Raw genomic sequence first — 23,615 nt, forward strand, 5'->3', positions numbered from 1 at the left:
AGATCACGCCCTTAGGGTTTCATATACATAAATCTTTAAAAGCGAGAGAACAGGTTGATAACGCCATAAAAAGGTATGGGATCCTATGTTTTATAAATGGTGGTAGAGTACAAAAGCAAAAAAGGTAATGGTAAATCTATACAAATCATTGGTTAGGCCACAGTTATAATGTTCACTTTTGAATATCTTACTTTACGAAGGATACCAAGATAATGGAGAGAGTACAGAAGCGATTTGCTGAGCGGATACCTGGGATGAGATGCTTTAGTAATGAGACTGAATAAACTAGGGCTCCAAGATAGAAGTGTTCAAAATTGAGGGATTTTGAAGTAAAATTTGATTAACTATTTCTACTGGTCAGTGAGAAACAGTGATTGACTCAGTCTATAATAGCTTTTAATCGTGGATAAACACTGCAAGAAAAAATGGTGTATAGGGAAAGGCGGGGGTGGGGGGAATAAGACGAGAGAATTAGTACAAGCACGATGTGCTGAATGTAAAATTCTGCGACTTGAAGATATTGGAAGGCTGCAGGTGTTAGTTAGATTGTACTCTAGCATGAGGAAGGGAGGAAAACCGGGAGATAAATTATGCATTTTTATATTTTGGTGTGCAATAGGAATCTGTTGTAAATCATTTGTGGAAGTGGTGTTGATGAGTGTATGATGTAGGGCCTAAAGAATATTTACTGATGTAGGGCTTCCAGTATTACATTTCTGTGTCTTAACTGTCCATAAACAGAGCGGCTAATGTTTTGATATTTCTTCTACAAACGTGGAACAAATTTTATCCAATCAATTCTGCGTTTTTTTAAATCTATTTTTCTTTTGCTGGTTTGTAAAATAATTTTCATCGCTAAACCCAGGCACTGGAAACGAATCTGTTTTTAGGACCCAGAGAACGAGATTGGCAGGTTTGTGGTTGGACCTATGACCGGATGCGCATTAGGACCCAGGGAGGGAGCGAGTCTTTCGGTTCTGTTGTCTGGATTGAAAATTCGCCATGAGAGTGTCGTTTTAGGCCTTGGCAGCGCGGTGTCAGTAGGATTGTTGTCACGTTTGACTGAGGGAGAAAAAAAACTGCTACCACATATAGTGCAATTAGGTCTGTAAGAATTTAAGAACGGGAATTTTAATTTTGCGCTGCGGGCTAAGGGGAGGCGATAATGATGAGCGGCGTGAGCTGAATGTGTTCGTGGTGAGTGGTGTTTGACCCGACTCTCTGTCTCATTGCAGCAAACCAAGATGGAGTATGAGTGGAAACCCGACGAGCAAGGGCTCCAGCAGATCCTACAGCTACTGAAGGAATCGCAGTCTCCAGACACCGCCATCCAGAGATCCGTTCAGCAAGTATCCTTTGCAAAGCGGCAGTATCGGCAACTTGGCCGGCCTGGCTTGTTTTTCTTAAAATCGCTCATCGAAACGTGCTCGGCTGGGAAATATTCCGTATTGTGTTCGAGAAGGGAGAATCAAGGATGAAGCAATTTAGGGCTGTGCTTGAGGCGGAGGGAGACACTTTCTCTCTTCCCCCCCCCCCCCCCCCCCCCTTGGAAATCTCTTAATTATTCCAAAATCAAATATTCGTGTGCGTCTTTGAAGTTTTTTCCCCTTTTTAACTGGTTTCACTCTTCTAGATACAGTGCTCTACCACTAGGCTGAACGTGAAGCCTGTGGCGTATGCAGTTTTACGGAACCTTTTTTAATGGTGCTTAAACACGAATGGCATGCTTAACACACCATCGCCATGCGTCTCACGTCGTATAAATTGGCGGATGGGGGGAGGGAATATTATATACGTTGCTCTTATTACTACGGAGAGGTTTATGTACTCGCCCATTTTAAACGATATACTTTTGTCCAATTTGCGGCGATTTGTTAAAATAACTTTTTAAAACACTCTAATTTATTCGATAACATTCAATTTCTGTTTTTAACCTGAGAAACGACTTTTTTTTCAAACGTGCTCATTTTTTGTATTCATGGTTGTAAAATATTTCCTTAGCCTTTTTTTTTTAGAAACTGGAGCAACTTAATCAATATCCAGACTTCAATAACTACCTGATTTTTGTTCTGACAAAGTTAAAATCAGAAGGTAGGTCCATTTAGTAATTTTTGGTTGTATGAATGACTAATTTGTCAACTCATTCTAACCTGAATTTGTAACACAAGTTATGACTGCAAATTATATACTTACAGTTTAAGCCTAACAGATCCTTAACAAGAAATATGAAGAATGAAACTTGCGACAAGTGTTGATTTTTTCCTAAACTGTTTTGCAGCATAATTGGGGCAAATTATAATCTCAGAATTTCAAGAAATGACTTATAATTTGTCAATTTTGGCATCAACTAACCATCATTTAGCTCACCTTCCTTTGCCCTTGGTGTTCTGGGCTATGGGTCTTGGCCCTTCGTCAAGGTATCTTAATTTTAGAAAAGTTTACATATCTGATGTGAGTTTATTCAACTTTATTTACTCATGGTTTATGGGTAAATTTGATTGCAAAATTGACAGTAGCTATAGGCTACTAAAATTAAGGAACAAAAGTTCCAGTGTTCGAAACTCTTAACACTGGATTCAGGTAGTAAATTGTACTGAAATCTGTCTTCAGTAAAAAATATTAAATGAACATTAGAAGTGCAGTGAAGGAGAGTAGTGGCTTAAATTTACTTGGGCTACTTTAGATTTTGGCAAACTTGTTATGGCTAGTCTGACTACCAATAACATTTCTGCCTTTTAGTCTACTCTCTCTGGCAGTGTCACATGATTTAACTTAATTCTGATCTGATCAAGGTCAGCAAAACTATACAGCTTCAACTGTCTTGAAAGCTGTGTTAAAGGAAAGCATCTTCAGTTTAACTGTGCTCTTAAACGTTAGACAGTTTTACACTTGGTGATGACCAAGTTGCCTGTGTGTTTTATGTGTTAAAACTAGGAGAAGCAGTTTGGAAGCAGACATTTTGTATTGATCTTAACCCTGATGTGACATGAATAGGGAAAGCTGGTCAACGCTCACCTTACCCATCTATGATATCACTGGAGTGAAATCTCGTGGCATCTGAAGTAGTGAAATACAAAATTCTGCTACTTCTGCCCCTGTGAAACTTAGTGGTAATAATGACTATTTGCACAGATATCCCTATTTGGAACATTTAAGAAAGAACTTGCATTAATATAGCACCTGTCACATCCTCAATGTGTCCCAAAGTGCTTTACAGCCAACAGATAACTTTTGAAGAGTAGTCAGTGTTGTTTTGTAGCAAATTAAGCAGTCAATTTGCACAGATGGCAGTGAGACAAATAGCCAGCTAACAAAAGTAAAATACTGCAGGTGCTGGAAATCTGAAATAAAAGCAGAAAATGCTGAAATGGTTCAGCAGGCAGCATTTATGGAGAGAGAAATAGAGTTAACATTTCCGGTCCATGACTTTTCCTCAGAACTGGCTGATAACCAGTTACTCTGTTTTGCAGGTGTTGGTTGAGGGATAAATGTTGGCCAGGACATGGGGAGAACTCCCTGCTCTTTGGAAAAACCTCCATGGTGTCTTTTGCATTCTCTTGAGTTGTATGACATTTTAAGGAACATGCTTTCTCTAACTCTCTTGACTAATTTGCCTCTGTTTGCACTATTGTCATTTTATATTAAAAATGAACAGTTGAAAAGTTGCATTACATGGGCTTTCTGCCTTTTTAAAAAAAAACACATCTTGCATTTCATTTTCTAATGTTGCTAATCTTTACTCTTAATATCTATTCTAGTTGTAGAAATAAACTTAGTTTAATTTTTTTAAGGTAAGCATGTTTATTATAATCAGTTGTGAGGTACAGGTACACTATCCCTTATCCGAAAGCCTTGGGACCAGCTGAGTTTCGGTTTTCGGAATTTTTCGGATTTCAGAAGGTATTATTATAAGACTGGGAAATTTGTATTTGATATAAATTTTAAAAGTTCAGGCTACCTCTTGCGACTGTTCCGTGTCTCATTCCCCTTCCTGCTTCTCTGGAAAGCCGGATATCGGCTGACTCCTACTAAGCTGGCCCGCAAATCAGGTCGGGGTTCGGGTGGGGGGAGAAAAGAATATCGGACGGGCCGCGGTTCGGGGGGGTCGGGGTCTGGGGCGGGGGGGTCGGGGGGGAGAAAAGAATATCAGACGGGCCGCGGTTCGGGTCGGGTGGGGGGGGGGCGGAGAAAAGAATATCGGACAGGCCGCGCGGGTCGGGTCGGGAGAAAAGAATATTGGACGGGTTGGGGGTGGGGTCGGGTGGGGGAGAAAAGAATATCGGACGGGCGTCGGGTCGGGTGTGGGGGGAGAAAAGAATATGGGACGGGTCGGGTCGGGAGAAAAGAATGTCGGGGGTTGGGTGGGGGGGTGGAGAGAAGAATATCGGACGGGCCGCAGTTCGGTCAGGGTCGGGGGGGGAGAAAAGAATATTGGACGGGCTGCTGCAGCTATCGAACGGGCTGCTGTATTGTTGGGTTCACTCTCCCGGTACCTCCTTCACACTGCCCGGCTCGGCCTGCAATCTCCTACCCAGGAGGGAACTCTGTGACCCTCTGCCCTGCTCAGCGTAAGTCGTGCGCCACTCTGGTCATGTCGTGCGCACGACTTACGCTGAACGAAAAAACTTTCGGTTTTTAGAGGTTTTCGGAAGTTCGGATAAAGGATAGTCTGCCTGTACTACATATGTTTAAAAAATGTTTTTTCATAGTTTATGTAGGATATATGGCACAGAAACAGGCCATTCGGCCCAACCAGTCCATGCTCCACTCGAGCCTCTGCCCGTTTTTCATCATCTAAATCTATCAGCATAACCCTCTATTCCCTTCTCCCTCGTATGCTTGTCTAGCCTCCCCTTAAATGTATCTATACTTTTCGCTTCAACCACGCCCTGTGGTAGCGAGTTCCACATTCTCACCACTCTTTGGGTAAAGAAGTTTCTTCTGAATTCCCTATTGGATTTCTTGGTGACTATCTTATATTGATGGCTCTAGTTATGCTCTTCCCCTCAAGTGGAAACATTTTCTCTGTATCCACTCTATCAAAACCTTCCATAATTTTAAAGACCTCTATTAGGTCACCCCTCAGTCTTTCTTCAAGAGAATAGCGACCCAGCCTGTTTATCCTTTCCTGATAAGTATACCCTCGCATTTTTGGCATCATCCTTGTAAATCTTCTCTGCACCCTCTCTAGTACCTCTATATCCTTTTTATAGTATGGCGACCAGAACTGTACGCAGTACTCCCAAGTGTGGTCTAACCAAGGTTTGATACAGGTTTAGCATAACTTCCTTACTTTTCAATTCTATACCTCCTAGATTCTTTTAAAATGCGTGGATGCAATCCATCCGGACCAGAGATTTTATCCTCTTGAGTTTGATTAGTTTATTTAATATATCCCCTCTTTATTTTAAATGCACTTATCTCATTGCTAATCTCATCATCCAATGTCATGTCCACCTGTTCTATCTCCCTCGTAAATACTGAAGCAAAATAATTATTTAATATTTCTGCCATTTCTCTATTGTTACCGGTGGTATTATCCTGTCTATCCCTTAATGGCCCGAGTCCCATCCCAACCTTCCTTTTTTTTATTGATGTGCCTATAAAATATTTTACTTTTTTATGTTCCTTGATAATTTAATTTCATAGTTCCTCTTTGCCTTCCTAATTGTGTTTTTTTTACTTCCCTCTATTTACAATCTATATTAATGACCTAGATGAAGAGACCAAGTGTAATGTATCCAAGTTTGCTGCTGATACAAAGCTAGGTGGGACAGTAAGCTGTGAGGAGAACACTGAGTCTGCAAAGGGATATAGATAGACTATGAGTGGGCAGTAAGGTGGCAGATGTAATATAATGTAGGGAAATGTGAGGTTATTCACTTTGGTAGGAAGAATAGAAAAACAGAATATTTTTTAAATGGTGAGAAACTTTCAAATGTTGGTATTGAGAGAGATTTGGGTGTCCTCGTACAAGAAACACAGAAAGCTAGCATTCAGGTACAGCAAGCAATAAGGAAGGCAAATGGCACATTGGCCTTTATTGCAAAGGGGTTGGAGTGTAAGGAAGTCTTGCTACAATTGTACAGGGCCTTGGTGTGACCACACCTGGAGCACTGTGCAGGTTTGTTCTCCTTTATCTAAGGAATGATATACTTGCCTTGGAGGCGATGCAACGTAGATTCACTAGATTGATTCCTAGGATGAGAGGGCTGCCCTATGATGAGAGATTGTGTAGAATGGGCCTATACTCTCTGGAGTTTAGAAGAATGAGAGGTGAGCTCATTGAAACATACAAGATTCTGAAGGGTAGATGCTGAGAAGTTGTTTCCCCTGGCTGGAGTGTCTAGAACTAGGGGGCATAGTCTCAGGATAAGAGGTAGGCCATTTAAGATTGAGATGAGGAATTTCTTCACTCAAGAGGGTTGTGAATCTTTGGAATTCTCTGCCCCAAAGGGCTGTGCATGCTGAGTCTTTGAGTATATTCAAGGCTGAGATAGATAGATTTTTGGACTTTAGGGGAATCAAGGGATATGGAGACCAGGCGGGAAGGTGGAGTTGAGGTCGATGATTAGCCATGATCTTATTGAATGGCAGAGCAGGCTCGAGGGGCCGTATGGCCTACTCTTATTTCTTATGTTCTGCTCATCTCTTTGTAGTCTCCCTTATCATGCACTCCCCTGCTGTCTATGTACTTGGTATGTCTCTTTCCTTACCCTCAGTTGTTCCCTTATGGCTTTATTCATCCATGGAGTCTCATTAGTGTTTAGTTTGTTCTTTACTTTTAGCGGAATCTATTGTTCCTACACTCTGTTGAACACCATTTTAAATGTTTCCCATTGCTGTTCTACATCGTTATTTGTCAATATTGTTGCCCATTTTATTTTCCCAAGTTCTATCCACAGCCCCTCAAAATCAGCTTTTCGCCCATCTATTACCCTGGTTTTCGTCATACTTATGTCCTTCTCAATTATCATCTTAAAGCGTATTCTATTATGGTCACTATTGCCTAGATGTTCCCCTACTTTTACTTCTCTCATCTGCTCTGGTTCGTTCCCCCATTACTAGATCTAATAGCAAATACTTCCTTGTTGGGCTTTTTGCATATTGGGTTAGAAAGGATTCCTGTACACATTGTAGGAACTCCATTCCCTTATCCCCTTTACCTACCTCTTCCATCCAATTAATATCAGGGTAGTTGAAATCCCCTATGATTATTCTATGTTTTTTACTCATTTCCCTAATTTATCTACATATTTCTTCCTCTGCCTCCCTTCCACTATTAGGTGGTCAGGAGACTACACCTATTAGTGTGACTGATCTTTTATTATCTTTTATCTCTCTCCATAAGGATTCTATTTTTGTCTTGCTGATAGCTGCGTCACTTTCTTCTACTGCTATTATGTTATCCCTAATAAGTACAGTTACTCTATCTCCCCTTTTTCCCCCTCTATCTTTTCTAAATATGTTGTACCCTGCAATGTTTAATTCCCAGTCCTGATTTTTCTGTAGCCACGTCTCAGTAATCCCTGCTATGTCTGGCTCTTCGCAACACATGATTGCCTCTGACTCCCCTGTTTTATTATGGACACTGTGTGCATTGCTGTACAGACAGTTTAACTCATTTTTAATAGGATTTCCTCTTGCTTTGTTTAACCATCTTTTTAGACTCCTGTTGTATAACTCTCTCTATTCCCTTGCCATGAATGTCCTCCCTTACTTTATTCTTTCCTATGCTCTCTTCCTGTTTTATTTATAATTAGGCTGGTTACGTTTCTTGTAGATTCCTCCCCCCCCATCTTACTAGTTTAAAGCCTTTGCCACCTCGCTATTTACCATCTCCGCTAGGACACGGGGTCCCATCCCGGTTCAGGTGGAGCCCATCCCATCGATACAGCTCCTTCCTGTCCCAGAACTGGTGCCAGTGTCCCATGAAAAGGAACCTCTCTTTCCCACACCAGCCTTTTAACCATATCTCCTGATCTGTCTGCTTCTATGCCAGTTTGCACATGGCTCGGGCAATAATCCAGAGATTATTACCCTCGGTCCTGCTTTTTAATTTAGAGCCTAACATCTGATACTCTTAGGTAGGAACAGGGAGGAGGTCCTGCTATGTAATTTGTTCCAACATGGACCGTGACAACTGGATTTAGCCCCTCCCTTTCCAAGTTCCTCTCCAGCTGCCATGAGATATCCCTTACCCTGGCACCGGGGTAGGCAACATGCCCTTCAGGATTCTTGTTCTTGGCTGCAGAGGATACTATCTATCCCCCTAATTATAGAGTTCCCCTATCACTACCTCATTTTGGTTTCTAGGTGTTCTTCTGTTTTCTCCTATAGTAGGGATTCCATTATTTTTCCTACCACCAATTTTAAGCTGACTGGTCTATAATTCTTTGGACATGTTCTATCCCCTTTCATAAATAGAGGTATTACGTTAGCTATCTGGTTCTATTCTGCTCCCCCCCACACCCCCCTCTCCTTGGACAGCATTCTGAGCCACGGTGCCTTGGTCTGCATTGTGGCTGACCTCCATGCAGTCTTTCTCCTTGTTCTCTCAGGTAGTGAGTACTTCGTACCTGTTGGACAGGACCAGTGTCTGGGACCCCTTTCTCAACCTCTCCTAAATCCCTGCTATCCAGCTCCCTAGCAGTCACACTCTCCCCTTCCTGAACCTGTGCTTTCCTCTGGGGTGTGACTGCATTCTGGATAAAACTGTCCAGAAATTCCTCCCCCTCCCTTATGTGTCGGAGTGTCTCCAACTCTCACTCCAGCTCAATGACTCTGAGCCGGAGAGATTCGAGATGGAGACATCTCCTGCAGGTGTGTTAGCTCGGGACAGTCTCGCTGCCCACAAACTCCCACATAATGCAGTCCAGACACACAACCTGCCCTGTCATATCTTGGTCTAGTCTTATTTTATTTAATTAGTTAAAGTCTTTATTCAACGGTTATTTATAGTTATATTAATTCGTCTAACTAATTAAGCTATAAATTTAACATTGTACTTTGTAATTTCCCGCACCTAGTCTAAACCACTGTCCTAGGTTAGAGAGGAAAAAAAATCTTAATACTCACCAACCAATTACCTACCTGCTGTCCTGTGATGTCACTTTTTTTGAAGATCGTCGAAGATTCGGCTGCCGCTGATACCGCCTCCAATTAGGTCCGCGCTGCCTGGACTCTTACTGTTTTAAGTACCACCACCGCCTCCAATTAGGTCCTTGAGTTAAAAGCCTGTTTATCATTTAGGTTCTATTATATGTTACCAGTGCAGATGTTTATTTTTAATTTCCTTTCCACTCCTAGAAGTTTAGAGTAATTGCTGGGTATAGTTGCACTGGTCACTCTTAAGTATTTCAGCACAATGGCCATTATTCCTGTATAAGCCTCAACAATCGAGTGTTGGTGTGCAATTTGACCACAGGGTTTCACAGCCAAGCCCACTCATCCTTGTTCGCTTGATTGTGTTATGAAATCCGCAAGGAATTTCCTGGCGTTTTTCTAGGATTGGCTGCAGGATTTCTCTTTTTTTGCTTGTCCCAGGAGCTGGGGGTGGGCGAACAGTATGTGTGGTCACACTGTTGATTGGTTGGGTGTGCTTGATGGCCCTCTTGGTCTTTTCTCACTTTTTTTGTATGTTTGTGTGTTCACGTGCTGTTTCAGCAGGAGTTTCTGGAAGCTGATCAGAAACAGGGACTCTGACTGTTTTCCCACCCTTATCCAACCAAGGGCACTGAGGCTAAATGTAGGTGACCTATTGCTGCCCTGGTTGAAATCCGCTACCATGGTGCAAACTAGAGATCAAACCAGGGATCTTCCTGGTCTGTAAGGCTCAGCTACTAACTAAAATATAAAAACAGATAGTAAGAGTTTTTATAGTTATATAAAAAAAGGGTGGCTAAAGTAAATGTTGGTCCCTTAGAGGATGAGACTGGGAAATTAATGGTGGGAAATATGGAGATGGCAAAAACACTGAATGAATATTTTGTATCAGTCTTTACAGTAGAAGACACTAAGAATATCCCAACACTGGACAAACGGGGCTATAGGGGGGGAGGAGATCAACACGATCAAAATCACTAAGGAAGTGGTACTCGGTAAAATAATGGGACTCAAGGCGGATAAATCACCTGGACCTGATGGCTTACATCCTAGGGTCTTGAGGGAAGTGGCGGTAGGGATTGTGGATGCATTGGTGGTAATTTTCCAAAACTCCCTGGACTCAGCAAAGGTCCCGGCAGACTGGAAAACTGCTAATGTAACACCCTTATTTAAAAAGGGCAGTAGACAGAAGGCTGGAAACTATAGACCGGTTAGCCTAACATCTGTGGTAGGTAAAATTTTGGAGTCCATTATTAAGGAGACAGTAACAGGACATTTGGATAATCATAATTTAATAGGACAAAGTCAGCATGGTTTTATGAAGGGGAAGTCATGTTTGACAAATTTGCTGGAGTTCTTTGAGGAAGTAACATACAGGGTGGATAAAGGGGAACCAGTGGACGTAGTGTATTTAGACTTCCAAAAGGCATTTGACAAGGTGCCACACAAGATTATTGCTTAAGATAAAAAATCACGGGATTGGGGGTAATATTCTGGCATGGATAGAGGATTGGCTATCTAACAGAAGGCAGAGTTGGGATAAATGGTTCATTCTCAGACTGGCAATCAGTAACTAGTGGTGTTCCGCAGGGGTCAGTGCTGGGTCCCCAACTCTTTACAATCTATATTAACGATTTGGAGGAGGGGACCGAGTGTAACATATCAAAGTTTGCAGATGATACTAAGATGGGAGGGAAAGTAGTGAGTGAGGAGGACATAAAAAACCTGCAAGGGGACATAGACAGGCTAAGTAAGTGGGCAGAGATTTGGCAGATGGAATACAATACTGGAAAGTGTGAGGTTATGCACTTTGGCAGGAAAAATCGTAGAGCAAGTTATTATCTTAATGGCAAGAAACTGGAAAGTACTGAAGTACAAAGGGATCTGGGGGTCCTGGTGCACGAAACTCAAAAGGTTAGTATGCAGGTGCAGCAAGTGATTAAGAAGGCCAATGGAATGTTGGCTTTCATTGCTAGGGGGATAGAATATAAAAACAGGGAGGTATTGCTTCAGTTGTACAAGGTATTGGTGAGACCGCACCTGGAATACTGCATACAGTTCTGGTGTCCAGACTTAAGAAAAGACATACTTGCTCTCGAGTCAGTACAAAGAAGGTTCACTCGGTTAATCCCGGGGATGAGAGGATGGACATATGAGGAGAGGTTGAGTAGATTGGGACTCTACTCATTGGAGTTCAGAAGAATGAGAGGCGATCTTATTGAAACATATAAGTTTGTGAAGGGGTTGGATCGGGTGGATGCGGGGAGAATGTTCCCGATGATGGGTGAAACTAGAACTAGGGGGCATAGTCTTAGAATAAGGGGCTGCTCTTTCAAAACTGAGATGAGGAGGAACTACTTCACTCGGAGGGTGGTAAGTGCATGGAATATGCTGCCCCAAAAAGCTGTAGAAGCTACATCATTACATAAATTTAAAACAGAAATAGACAGTTTCCTAGAAGTAAAGGGAATTAAGGGTTACGGAGAGCGGGCAGGAATTTGGACATGAGTCTAGGTTCGGATCGGTCATGGCCCTGTGGGTAGCGGAGCGGGCCCAGGGGCCGTGTAGCCTGATCCTGCTCCTATTTCGTGTGTCTAATTCTGTTAGTTTCAGGAGATAGTTCTGTGATAGAGATTGGCGGTTAGGATCAGATCAGCCATGATCTTATTGAATGGCGGAGCAGGCTCGAGGGGCCGATTGGCCTACTCCTGCTCCTATTTCTTATGTTCTTAGTAAATAAACTCGCTTAGCCAGGAAGGGAGCTGTGAATCAATATAAATATATACTGGATTTGATTTTGAGATCAATTCAATTTGTAAAATGGTTTAAAATAATGTCAATAGTTAGACCAATATAAGCAGTTTTTGGTCATGTTATTTATCCATTTCTTCAACTCAGTGGGGATGCTTGTCCGCATGAGGTTGGTCTGCCAAGATGGATTGCTTGCAGGTAGTTTCAGTTGATAGAAACTCCGCTGTTGTGAGTGTCGTAATACTGAATTAAAAAAAATACTGTTGCAAATAATTATAAATAGAGAGTCAACAGCTAGTAATTTTGTGGAATACAGGAAACTTTTTTTTATCCGGGACCGGCGTGGTGCCGGTTTATCAAAAAGTCCGGATTACAGAGAGTTATAGTTAAAAGGTACGAGAGCTCCGTACACAGCAACAAATCCAGGCTTCCCTGTTGCTTAGCAACAGCTGCAGGAACCCCGGCCACAGACCAAGTGTCCCTGTTGCTTAGCAACAAGTGCAGAAGCCCCCGATTACACAGCCACGGATCCAGGAACGGCCACTAATATGAAGAAAAACTTAAGTGAACCTACTCCTGAATTTTGCCGGTTAACCGAGATTTCCGGTTGTTTGGGTGCCGGTAAATCGAGAGTTTCCTGTACTGGTTTAGAAGGAGGGAGTTGACTTAACATACTGTTGATGCTGAAGGACCCTTGCTTGACTGATTATATTGGTACTGACTCAATTTTCTCACTCTGTCTGCCTTAGTAATTTGTTCAATCTAACACCCCAGTGTTGTTCCCTCTATTTTGGATGTATGGAGTAAGATAAATGATAACTATTGCATAATTTTAAATTTTTTCAATGCAAGAGTCCTGATAGATTTGTTTTAAGATGTTGGGAGTGCTTGTAAGAACTACGAGGTAGAAATGGTGCTATACTGCTTAGGAACCATGGAAGCTTTGTTGGCTGGCACAGATTTGCAACTTGGATTGTGCTTTGGTAGTTTTATAAATGTTTGGCAATAGTGTTATAAATTGAGTTTTTTTGTGAGCTATCCCTAGCATCTGAATTACGAACAATTTACCAAAAAAGTACTTGGTGATAGAAGTTTTCCTAAGTTTTGCTGGGAGGGTTGTTCTTCAAATGCTTGCAACAGGAAATTTCTTAATTATGGTATTGATGAAAAGACAGTATGGCTATATAAAAGTCCAATTCACACTAAAGGTTGTCCTTCAGGTTGCACCCAGCTGTGCGTGTTTTCTCCCAGGCTGCAGAAGAGATGAAAAGCAGGTTTTAATAAGTTTTGTCAAAATAGTTTCCCGAAGTGTGAATTGCACAAAAAAATTCCCTGCTCAGGAACTGGCCAGCGGTGTACTTTGGGAGACTATGTGCAAACTGTAGGGAGTACCCAGTCAGTTTGATTTACAGACTGTATTTACAACTGAAGTCAATTTTAGTGAAGTTACTTCAGTTCAAACACCATTTCACAATGCGCTGAAGCTGTTACTTTAAAAAAAAAAAAAAAAAGTTGATATAAACTCAGCTAAAGCTTGCAGTCTGATTTCTTGTTTGCTAATTGGTTTGAATTGTGCATTTTGTACTGGTACCTTGATTGAATCCAGTCGGCTCAGTTCATGCAAAGTCTGCAGTGCAGACATAAATTCATTGAATCCAGTCGTGCCTAATTAGAGCAGGATACCGGTCACCATACCAAATTACTTTGCATGGAGATATGTGTGGCATTCAGATTCATTTTGGATTAGACTGGGCATTTGTTTGCATTGTTGAAACCAATATAAAACACAAATGGTGGAAATGCACAGTAGGTTTATCAGCATGTGTGAAGAGACAGGTTAACGTTTTGGTTGTAAACCTTTGGTTAGAACTGAAGCCTTATTAGCAAAGAGTGAATGTTCATACTATTAAAATATTGTACTGACATGGGATATTTATTGTTACGTTTACTTCAACTTCTGAACCAGATTTATTGTTATATGCCTGAAAATTTTAAATTTACTAGCATAATGAAGGGTTCCTTTATTCACTTAAAAACTGCAATTCCTACAATGAATATACTGTGGTTCCATTTAATGTGAATTCATAGTAAGCAGAAAGTGTAAAAAAAAGTGTATAAAGTTGAACATAAACATCTTTTGCTTTTTTTTGGTTATAATAACATTTGTTACTTTGTAATTCATAAAGAATTCCCTGAGCAAGAGAAGCATGTAAATACAAAATCAGTTATTACTGGTTAGGCCATGGGTGATTTAAAAAATGTAATGAAAGTGCATCAGAACTTTAGCTGCTTTGTTTACGAAAACTGCACCATATGTGAATTTTGAATACATTTATTATTATTCTTGGGTGAGTTTCATACTGCATTGTAACTAGATAGTAGGCTACAGTTTCACAGAGAATTCCCAATGAGATCAAAACCCCATTCTATTGAGAAATTGATTCGTTGGCAGATTAGTGTATTTCTGTACTATACCAGTGACCAAGAGACTTGTATTTAAAATGTTCTAACATTTGCAGGCTGCTTCTTGGATAGCATTTCGAATTTTGGTGTAACCTGGTATGACTGGGACCCCACCTGCATCATTTAGGATTGAGCTTGCAAACAGTGCAGAAGTCACACTCTAGATGGTTAAAAGTTGAAACAAAAGTGAAAGAAAGATCAGTTTATTGTTGTACCTTCTAACCTAGAGGTGGAAATTTAAAATATTTTAATTTGGAATCTTCCGTCTCAAGAACCATTTGAACTCTGATTTATCCGAGCATGTCTTTATTTACAGCTGTTAAATAAGGAACTTTAAAAGGACAGGTTCTCTTAAACACACCTCCAGTTTAGCATCAGATTAATGCATCCTGTTACAAAACAGTGGATCATCCAGTGCCACATGAGATTAGTTAGTATAATAGGCCAGATTTTGCTCTCTGTGATGAACAACTATGCCAGCTGTTTGTTACACTTGCCCATAGACTTTCCATGGGGTTTGCACTGGAACTTACTGCAAATTAGAGCGACAAATTGTGCAGCACGCTCTACAGAGCATCTGGGACCTGTGTGAACAGGACAAGCAACTGTGAATCTCCTTAACCAATCAGATTAAAGAATCGTTAATGAGCAGCGCAGTCTGAACCAGGAAGTGTCAGTTAGAAGATTTAATTCAATTATCAAATCGGGTACAGAAAGTGAAATAAAGAGAGGGAAAGAAAGATGGGATTAAGAGAGACTAGAGACAAAAAAAGTAGAAAATGTTTTTAAATCTTCAATAATAATTAAAATCTGAAGGAATGAGACTCCACATTTGTAAAAGTTACATTACAGTGCCAGAGAGATTATTTGACAGTAATTAAGAATTATCACGCTGTTAAAAGGGCACATACACTGGAATGGACAAGCCGTAACTTTTTCTGACGAGTTTTTGTATCTGTGAGGTAAGTACAGCAACTTTGCGGCATTCAATGTGTTTGAATGGGGAGCCAGACAGTGAGATACCATTTTCGGGATGCTTTTGGAGGAACCCATCTTGGACAGGAACTTCCGGATTTAAGTGCAGTCGGCAGAAGTTGCTGTCTGATTTCCACATAAATAATGGTGAGCGCTGTTCGCCTCACCATTATTTCTACAGCAAAATCCAGCCCAATGTATATTAAAACAGTGTCACATTTTATTTCTGATGCAAAACAAAATGGGGGTGAGCGGGGGAGGTGGTGGGAAAAGAGATGCTAGTTGCTTAAAGCTGTGTATGTCTAATCCGCAGCTTGATATCACATGCAGTTTTTGCCAAGATCCCTGATCAAAAAAAGGTTAAAATCGAAGTGATATTAAACTTATAATTTACTTAACATCTAGCTTTATGTTGCTGTAAAAAGACACTAACTCCCTTTAGCAGAACAATGCCTCGTGCATTGGGTATAAAACTCCTTTTAGGAAATTGCACATTTTCTGACTACCATGACCAATGCCGCAGGAGAGTCACTAAGTATATCGCTATATCCCATTATGGAAACTTAAAACCCTGCACACAGTCTAACACTTTGGGCTCGATTTTACTAATGGAGGCGGGTTGAGGGTGGGCCCACTGCTCAGCGGCTTTCCGACCCGCTCCCAGCTGCCGCCTACCATCAGTTACTATTTTGGCTTGATTGGCCTTGTTACGGCCGACGTGCAGGTCCCTCCACGCAATTACTTGGAGGCCATCAGTTTCTCGAGTCTGATGACGTGTTGTTTGAATGAAAATTTAAAGGGGCCATGTCCCCTTTGGAAAAAATGTCAATGGGATGGATTGGTGCTGTATTATATAGAAAGGGGAGTTGACAGCGTCTGTTCTGAACAAAATTTAATGAATGAAATTGTTGGTTATATTATTCCAGAAAGATATTTGATTTTTTAATATCAGTTTATTATCTGACTATGAAATGAAAAATGCCATATTTGTTCCAATCATTGACTTAGTAATATTAATTAATGCTTTTTTCTCTTAAAGGTGCTGGGAGCTGCAGGAACAGCAGCCCTAATAGCTAAGGCTGCACTCAGGTTCAATGAGGGTTCTCTTCATGCTCTTGTTGAGGGAGTTAGAGGATGTCAGGAGCTCCTCTTTCCTGGAAATGGAAGGAGGAGGCCTCCTCAGCAAACCAAGGCAGCTTGGCTGCAGATTGCTGAGGAGGAGAGCTCGAGGTCTGTGCAGATGCATATGGGTTCAGTGTGTGAAAAGGTTTAATGATCTGCTGAGATCACCTAAAGTGCCCTGGGAAATGGAAGTTCAAGAGTGAAGGCTCAGGGTGATTTCCATGTAGAATGTTGGTGGTGACACTGAGTGCAAACCACCGTTTATTGGACAGATGATGCCTGGGGTTTTGAGAATGTTAGACTTATATTCACCTGTGATTGAAGCGCCAGCTTATGCGAATCTGGCATGGATGAGTGCATCTCTTGCCCAACAGCCAGCAATGTCCTCGCCTGCTGCTGGATTGGCCACATCCGACCCCTCAAGGCACCACTCATTGTCCTCTTCATCTTCCTCCAAGGAGGCTGTGTGCTGAGCCACTTGTTCATCCGGCAGCACTAAGCCGCGCTGCTCTTCCTCCGAATCTTGACGACCAGGATGAGGGGATGTAAATGGTTCCCATCCCGTCGTTATAGATTTCAGTTGAGGCAAGAAGCTTGCAAGCGCACGCTGAAATTATTCCCAATCGGTTCAAACAGCCGATGTGTGTCAGCTTGACCAGTCACAAGGTCAGTAGATCTGCAAAAATCCAACAACAAAGTTGTTGCATTTGAATACCAGCCATGTTACAGGAGCGCTTTTAAAGTTCTGCACCAATAATGACCACAGATCATGTCCTCCACCAACTCGTCTCCTTGCAGCAGGACTGTTTCTGACAAGACGGGAAACGGGAGCCCGAGGCACGAAAATGGGAAACCTCTATCAAAATAGGATTATCAAGGTAGTTAACAGTCTGTTAACTGCCTTAACTACCTGTCCCACCAGTTGAAGTCGGGTTAATTTGGGAGCAGCTGAACAGACACTCTCAAAAATCGCGTGGAGGCGAGTTGGGTGTCTGAAGCCATTTTTTCAGATTTTAGCAACAGGCATGACTCCAAACCTGCCTCCCCAGGGCTGTTAAAATTGAGCCCTTTATTTCACATTTGTGTGGGGGGAAGGGTGATACAAATATAAAGAAAGAAACAAAGACAGGATTTGAAGTCTACAAGGAAACTCCAAGAACAGAAAATACCTGAGGTGAGCCAGTATATTTGGACTTTTAGTTGGTATTCCCACAAACTAAGGCAGGATCTGAATTGACACATCCAAAGATGTGCAGGTTAGGTTGATTGGCTATGATAAATTGACCCTTAGTGTTAGGGGGATTAAATACGTGGGGTTACAGGGATAGGGTGGGAAATGTGTTGGTGTAGGGGTTACGGGGATCGGGTGGGATATGTGTCAGTGCAGGCTCGATGGGCCGAAATGGCCTCTATCTGCATTGTGGGGTTTCTGTGATTCTGTGACACCCTGAATAGCAATTAAATTTTGAATGCACTTAAACCACTAGTTACTAACATCATTTAGACTTGCTACCTGTGAGGATAAGGATGCAGGGTGGACAGCTAGAATGCTAACCATGGCACCGTGGAGCAGGAGGCAGCCCAAGGTGGGGTGGGGTGGAAGGGAAGACGAGCAGAATAGAAAGGTTGTAGTCATAGGGGATTCGATAATTAGAGGGATAGACGGTGTCCTCTGCAGCTGCGATCAAGAGTCCAGAAGGGTGTATTGCCTACCTGTTGCAAATGTAAAGGATATCTCTGACAAACTGGAGAGGAACTTAGAAAGGGAGGGTGGAGATCCTGTTGTCGTGGTCTATGTTGGGACCAGTGACATAGGGAAGAAAAGGGAGGAGGTCCTGCTAAGGGAATATTAGAAGTTAGGAACTGAATTTTTTTTTAAAAGGACCTCACGGTGGTAATTTCGGAATTATTTTCTGAGGCATGTTAATTTTCATAGGGTTAGGCAGATCAAGAAGGTGATTAAATGACTGGTGTGGGAAGGAGGGTTCTATTTCATAGGACACTGGCACCAATACAGGGACAGGAAGGAGGTATACTGCTGGGATGGGCTCCACCTAAACCGGAGTGGGACCAGTGTCCTAGTGGAAAGGATAAATGGGGTTGTCAATCAGACTGTAAACTAGTAAAATGGTGGGGGCGGGGTGTGAGGGTTTTGGTGAAAATAACAAGACAGATGATAAAAGAAATGGGAGATGAGAGTAAAGGAACAAATATAGTTATAAAACAGAAGCATAAAAGGATTGTTAAAAATAATGTAAAAGGAACAACTATTTAAGATGAATTGAACTGCCTGTACAGCAATGTACACAGCATCCAAAATAAAACTGGGGAACTGCAGGCAATAATCCGTGGTGAGGAACTAGCTGTAGTAGGAATATCTGAAACTGGCAACTAAATATTGCAGGTTATAACATAATCCAGAAAGGGTGGGGTAGCTGTCAATGTTCCCTCTAATTTTTTTTTAATGCAAGGTCCCTTTAACTGCCTGCGCGGCCCATTCAAATTTTCATGCATGCACGGTTTCATCCATTGAAAAGCCGGTGAGTGGCTTGCGTAGGACCTCCAGACAGCCGCGCAGCTTAGCGGGAACGTTGCCTCACAGTGCCAGGGACCCGGGTTCGAATCCGGCCTTGGGTGACTGTCTGTGTGGAGTTTGCACATTCTCCCCGTGTTTGCGTGGGTTTTCTCCGGGTGCTCCGGTTTCCTCCCACAGTCCAAAGATGTGCGGGTTAGATTGATTGGCTATGATAAATTGACCCTTAGTGTTAGGGGGATTAAATACGTGGGGTTACGGGGGTAGGGTGGGATATGTAGGGGTTACGGGGATCGGGTGGGATATGTGTCGGTGCAGGCTCGATGGGCCGAAATGGCCTCTATCTGCATTGTGGGGTTTCTGTGATTTCTGTGAATGTAGAAAAAAGGGACATAACTAACAAGGTTAGAAACAGAATCCATATGGATTGAAATAAAAGATAGGAAGGGATCGGGCACTATCACATTGCTGTTTGCGGGAGTTTGCTGTGCACAAATTGGCTGCCACGTTTCTAGTGACTACACTTCAGAAAGTACTTAATTGGCTGTAAAGCGCTTTGGGACGTCGTTGGTCGTGAAAGGTGCTATATAAATGCAAGCCTGTCTTTTATTTTAACATAAAACTGCCTGTAAATTTTCAGAATTAAATAACACTAGTTGATCTCCGGTGGTGTTGCAAATGGACAGTCAAGATTAAGTGCTGACTTACAGTCAGAGTTCTCAGCCCTTTTTTAATATTTCTGGAGGGCCTATTTTTTTATTTGAAAGATGCCAGGTTTTATTCTGTTTTAAAACGGCAATGCCTACCTGCACTTGGGACATATATTTATTTCAGAACAGGCAATGATTTCACCAGGATTTTTCTATATGTAAGATGTTAATAGAGGAATAGATTACAGAAGCAAGGAAGGTATGCTAAACATTTATAGAATACTGGTTGGGCCTCAGCTGGAATATTGTGTTCAATTCTGGACACCACACTTTAGGAAGGATGTCCAGACGTTAGAGAGGATGCAGAAGAGATTTAATAGAATGAGATTTAATAGAATGGTACCAGGGATAAGTGACTTCAGTTATCTGGAGAAGCTGGGGCTGTTCTCCTTAGAGCAGAGATGGTTACGAGGAGATTTGATGAGAGGTGTTCAAAATCATGAATGGCTTTGATAGAGCAAGGAGAAACTGTTTCCAGTGGTAGAAGGGTCGCTGACCAGAGGACTCCGGTTTAAGGTGAGTGGCAAAAGAACCAGAGGCGACATGAGGAAACTTTCTTTTTTACACAGCAACTTGTTCTGATTTGGAATGCACTGCCTGAAAGGGTGATGGAAGCAGTTTCAACAGTAACATTCAAAACAGAATTGGATAAATACTTGAAGGGAAACAAAAATTACAGGGCTATGGGAAAAGAACAGGGTAGTGGGATTAATTGGAGATAGCTACCAAAGAGGTGGCACAGGCATGACAAACTGAAAGGCCTCCTTCTGTGCTGTATCATTCTATGATTCTACGTTATTGTTGCTATTGTAAATCTTAACATTGATAACATCAAGATCGGAGGTGGGTGGGTGGCGAAGAGATCACGGGGGGCGGGGTGTGCTGGGGGTCAGATCAGAAATGGGGGTGGTGGGGAAATGGAAGGCCACAACCAGGGAGCGGAGGGATCGGAAAGACGTGGAGGTTGCTCATCCCTTGCTCCATCTCTGTTAAAACTGGAAGTCGGCGGGTTCGAGCTGGGTTGAGTTCAAGTTTGAAATTTTAACTTTTTTACATACTACCTGACAAAACCGACCCATTTTGGGGGTTAAAATTCCCCTCTAAATAAATTGGGTAGAGGAACCGGGATCGGGGGTACAGATACATAAATCACTAAAAGTAACGACACAGGTTAATAAGGTCATTAAAAAAGGCAAGCAAAGCACTGGGGTTCATTTCTAGGGGGATAGCATTGAAAAGCAGAAAAGTTGTATTAAACTTGTATAGAAGCTTGTTTAGATCATACTTGGCGTACTGTGAACAGTTCTGGTCTCCATATTATAAAAAGGATATGGAGGCACTGGAGAATTACTAGAATGATAACTGAGAGGTTATACGTATCAGAAAAGATTGAACCAGCTGGGGCTCTTATCTCTGGAGAAGTTTGAGGGGTGACCTGATGGAGGTCTTTAAGATTAAGATTATGAAAGGGTTTGCTATGGTAAGCATAGAGAAGATGTTTCCACTTGCGGGGGGAGACCAGAACAAGGGCCATAAATATAAGGTATATAATTCCAATAGGGACTTTAGGAGACGCTTCTTTACCGAGTTCTTTATGTGGAACTTGCTACAAGGAGTAGTTGAGAGGAATAGTATAGATGCATGGGATGGGTAATAAATGCTGGCCTTCCAGCGATGCCCACATCCTGGAATGAATAAAAAATTTTTTTAAGGGGAAGCTAGATAAGCACATGAGGGAGAAAGGAATAGAAGGATATGCTGATGGGGTTAGATGAAGAAGGGTGGGAGGAGGCTCCTGTGGCGCACAAACCTGGACCTGTTCAGCCGAATGGCCTGTTTCTGTGCTGTAAATATTTTGTAACTTTGTAATGAAAGCAATTTAATTTTAGTGTTGAGTACGTTCGTGTCAGCTAAAGCTTTTTGATATTTTGGCTTAAATCTTTTTTGATTTCCATTTGGAAGAACATCAGATGGTATGGTAGAGTAGTGGTTATGGTACAAGACTAGCAACCCAGAGGTCTTAACGTTCAAATCACACCATGGCAAATTGCGAAATTGAATTCAATAGATCTAATAATTTGTGAACTAGCACATGAAAAAGCAACCAGGAAAACTGTTCAATTGTCATAAAAACACAAGTTGTGTTTAATCCTTCAGGGAAAGGAACTTCCCACCACTACCCCATCTGGCCTACGACGACTCCACATGTGGTTGACTCTTAGTTATCAGAGGAGCTAGAGATGGGCAATAAATGCTGCCTGGATAGCATCGCCCATATTCCAAGAACAAATTTTTAAAAAAATCTTAAAACCCCTTTTACATTTTGTGTACTTAACATACTAGCAAAATATGATTCAAAGTATTAACAAGAAAATAAAAAATGACTTGCTATTCTGGGTATCCAACATCATGGAGTTGGCTGATGGATCTTCAGTCAGTAGTACTACAGGAAACTTTGTGCTATCCGGCACCCACGGGACCGAGCTGCTGCCGTTGCCTCAAAACTGCCGTACTGTCCAGAGTTAATGTTGAGAGATGCGGAGATTCTTATCTCTGTATTTCACAACAAACACTTGCTTAGCAACAGCTTCTAAACACTCGGGTGTGGCCCTAAAGCTCTGTAGCTGAAGCTGTTGCTATAGCTACAGACCTTGCACAGCTTGACTGTTCAAACAAAGCAAAAAAAACAAACAAAAAGAATAAAAAACGGCTGCTGATTTTTGCCGGTGGCTCCAGATTGCCGGATAGCTCACCTCCGGATAGCACAAAGTTTCCTGTATCTCTAAATTTTTAACACCAAGGTCTTATTTTAACCCCCATGCTGCCGCCAGAACCGTTCCGTTAAAATCAGCCCTTCCGCGCCACATCTCGCTATCCCACCCCGCCTGCCATTTTTACTAACCCGATTTCAGAAGGTGGTCCACCCAGAGCCATTTTAACTGAGGGACCCATTATGCCCACATAGTTTCTGGCTTGCCAGCAAGAATCTAGGCCCATTTATATCTTCTATCTATCTTCTATCTTCTTCTATCTATCTTCTTCTTCTATCTTATATATATAAATCGGTACATCTGTCTGTCTCTCATTCTGTCTGTAATCGCTTGTGCGTCTGTCGGGCTATGCGCTCGAAAGTTACAGGGCGTACCTACGCGCGCGTTACCTCCAAAGAAAGCTTACGCTTCCGAGATGGTTTTAAGCGTATTTACGTTTCGGCCGGGCTAAAATCGCGCCCGCGGTATCACAAAAACCTTCAACATTCCGCTCATTAGCATCTCATTATCCGCTCATTAGCGACAGAGTGACCTCGAGCTCGACCAATCTTACGCCGGGTTGCTAGCGTGTGCCGCCGGGCCAATCGGTGCGTGTGTGGCCGGGCCTTATCGTTCTGAACCGAGGTGAGTCGCCGCCATCTTGCTTCCATTCTTTTTCCTGCTTTCTGCGTCTTTCTTTTCAAATATACATTTCCACCAAAATAAAATTGAATTTATTAAATTGTTTTTAAAAAAATCACTCATTTGTAAACCTAACCTGAACATTCTTTTTCCTACCTTTCCCCATTTTTTTCTTAGGCCTGAAAGCCTGCGCCTTTCTTGGCCAGCCAGGCCCGAGCTAGGTGATTGCGCTTCTGCAAAACTCCTCACCCCCCCCCCCCCCCCCCCCCCCCCCGCTGCCGCCGTGTCACGTTACCCAGGGCAACGGCGTCAGCCACGAGGGTCAGGGTGCGCGCGCAGCAGGAGCAGGTGAGACGCGGCGTCTCTGTTCCGCGCTCGGCGGGGGGGGGGGGGCGGCGCTCGGCTGTCTCTCGGAGCCGCAATCGGGCTCGGCCGGGGGGGGGGGGGGCAGGGCTCGGCCGCCGGCCGTCTCTCGGAGCCGCAATCGGGCTCGGCCGCATGCCGTCTCTCAGAGCCGCAATCGGGCTCGGCCGGGGGGGGGGGCGGGGCTTGGAGAGCGGGGCT

General features: G+C 42.5%; 1 protein-coding gene across 2 annotated transcripts in view; it reads left to right on the forward strand.

Annotated features, from left to right (window-relative positions):
• Window positions 1-929: 929 nt before the first annotated feature.
• tnpo1 (transportin 1) overlaps window positions 930-23,615 on the forward strand; it is a 155,766-nt gene continuing 133,080 nt past the window's right edge. For both annotated transcript variants that reach the window (XR_015078660.1, XM_085990105.1), the window contains exons 1-3: window positions 930-1,104; window positions 1,236-1,349; window positions 2,016-2,091. Coding sequence is in view for 1 of the 2 variants with exons in the window: in XM_085990105.1 (XP_085846231.1) it covers window positions 1,245-1,349; window positions 2,016-2,091 (181 nt within the window). In the remaining variant the exon portion in view is untranslated. The remainder of the gene's footprint in view (window positions 1,105-1,235; window positions 1,350-2,015; window positions 2,092-23,615) is intronic.

This window comes from Somniosus microcephalus, chromosome 1, assembly GCF_052327205.1.
Source record: "Somniosus microcephalus isolate GS21.2 chromosome 1, FLI_Smic_1.0, whole genome shotgun sequence".
NCBI classification, from domain to species: domain Eukaryota; kingdom Metazoa; phylum Chordata; class Chondrichthyes; order Squaliformes; family Somniosidae; genus Somniosus; species Somniosus microcephalus.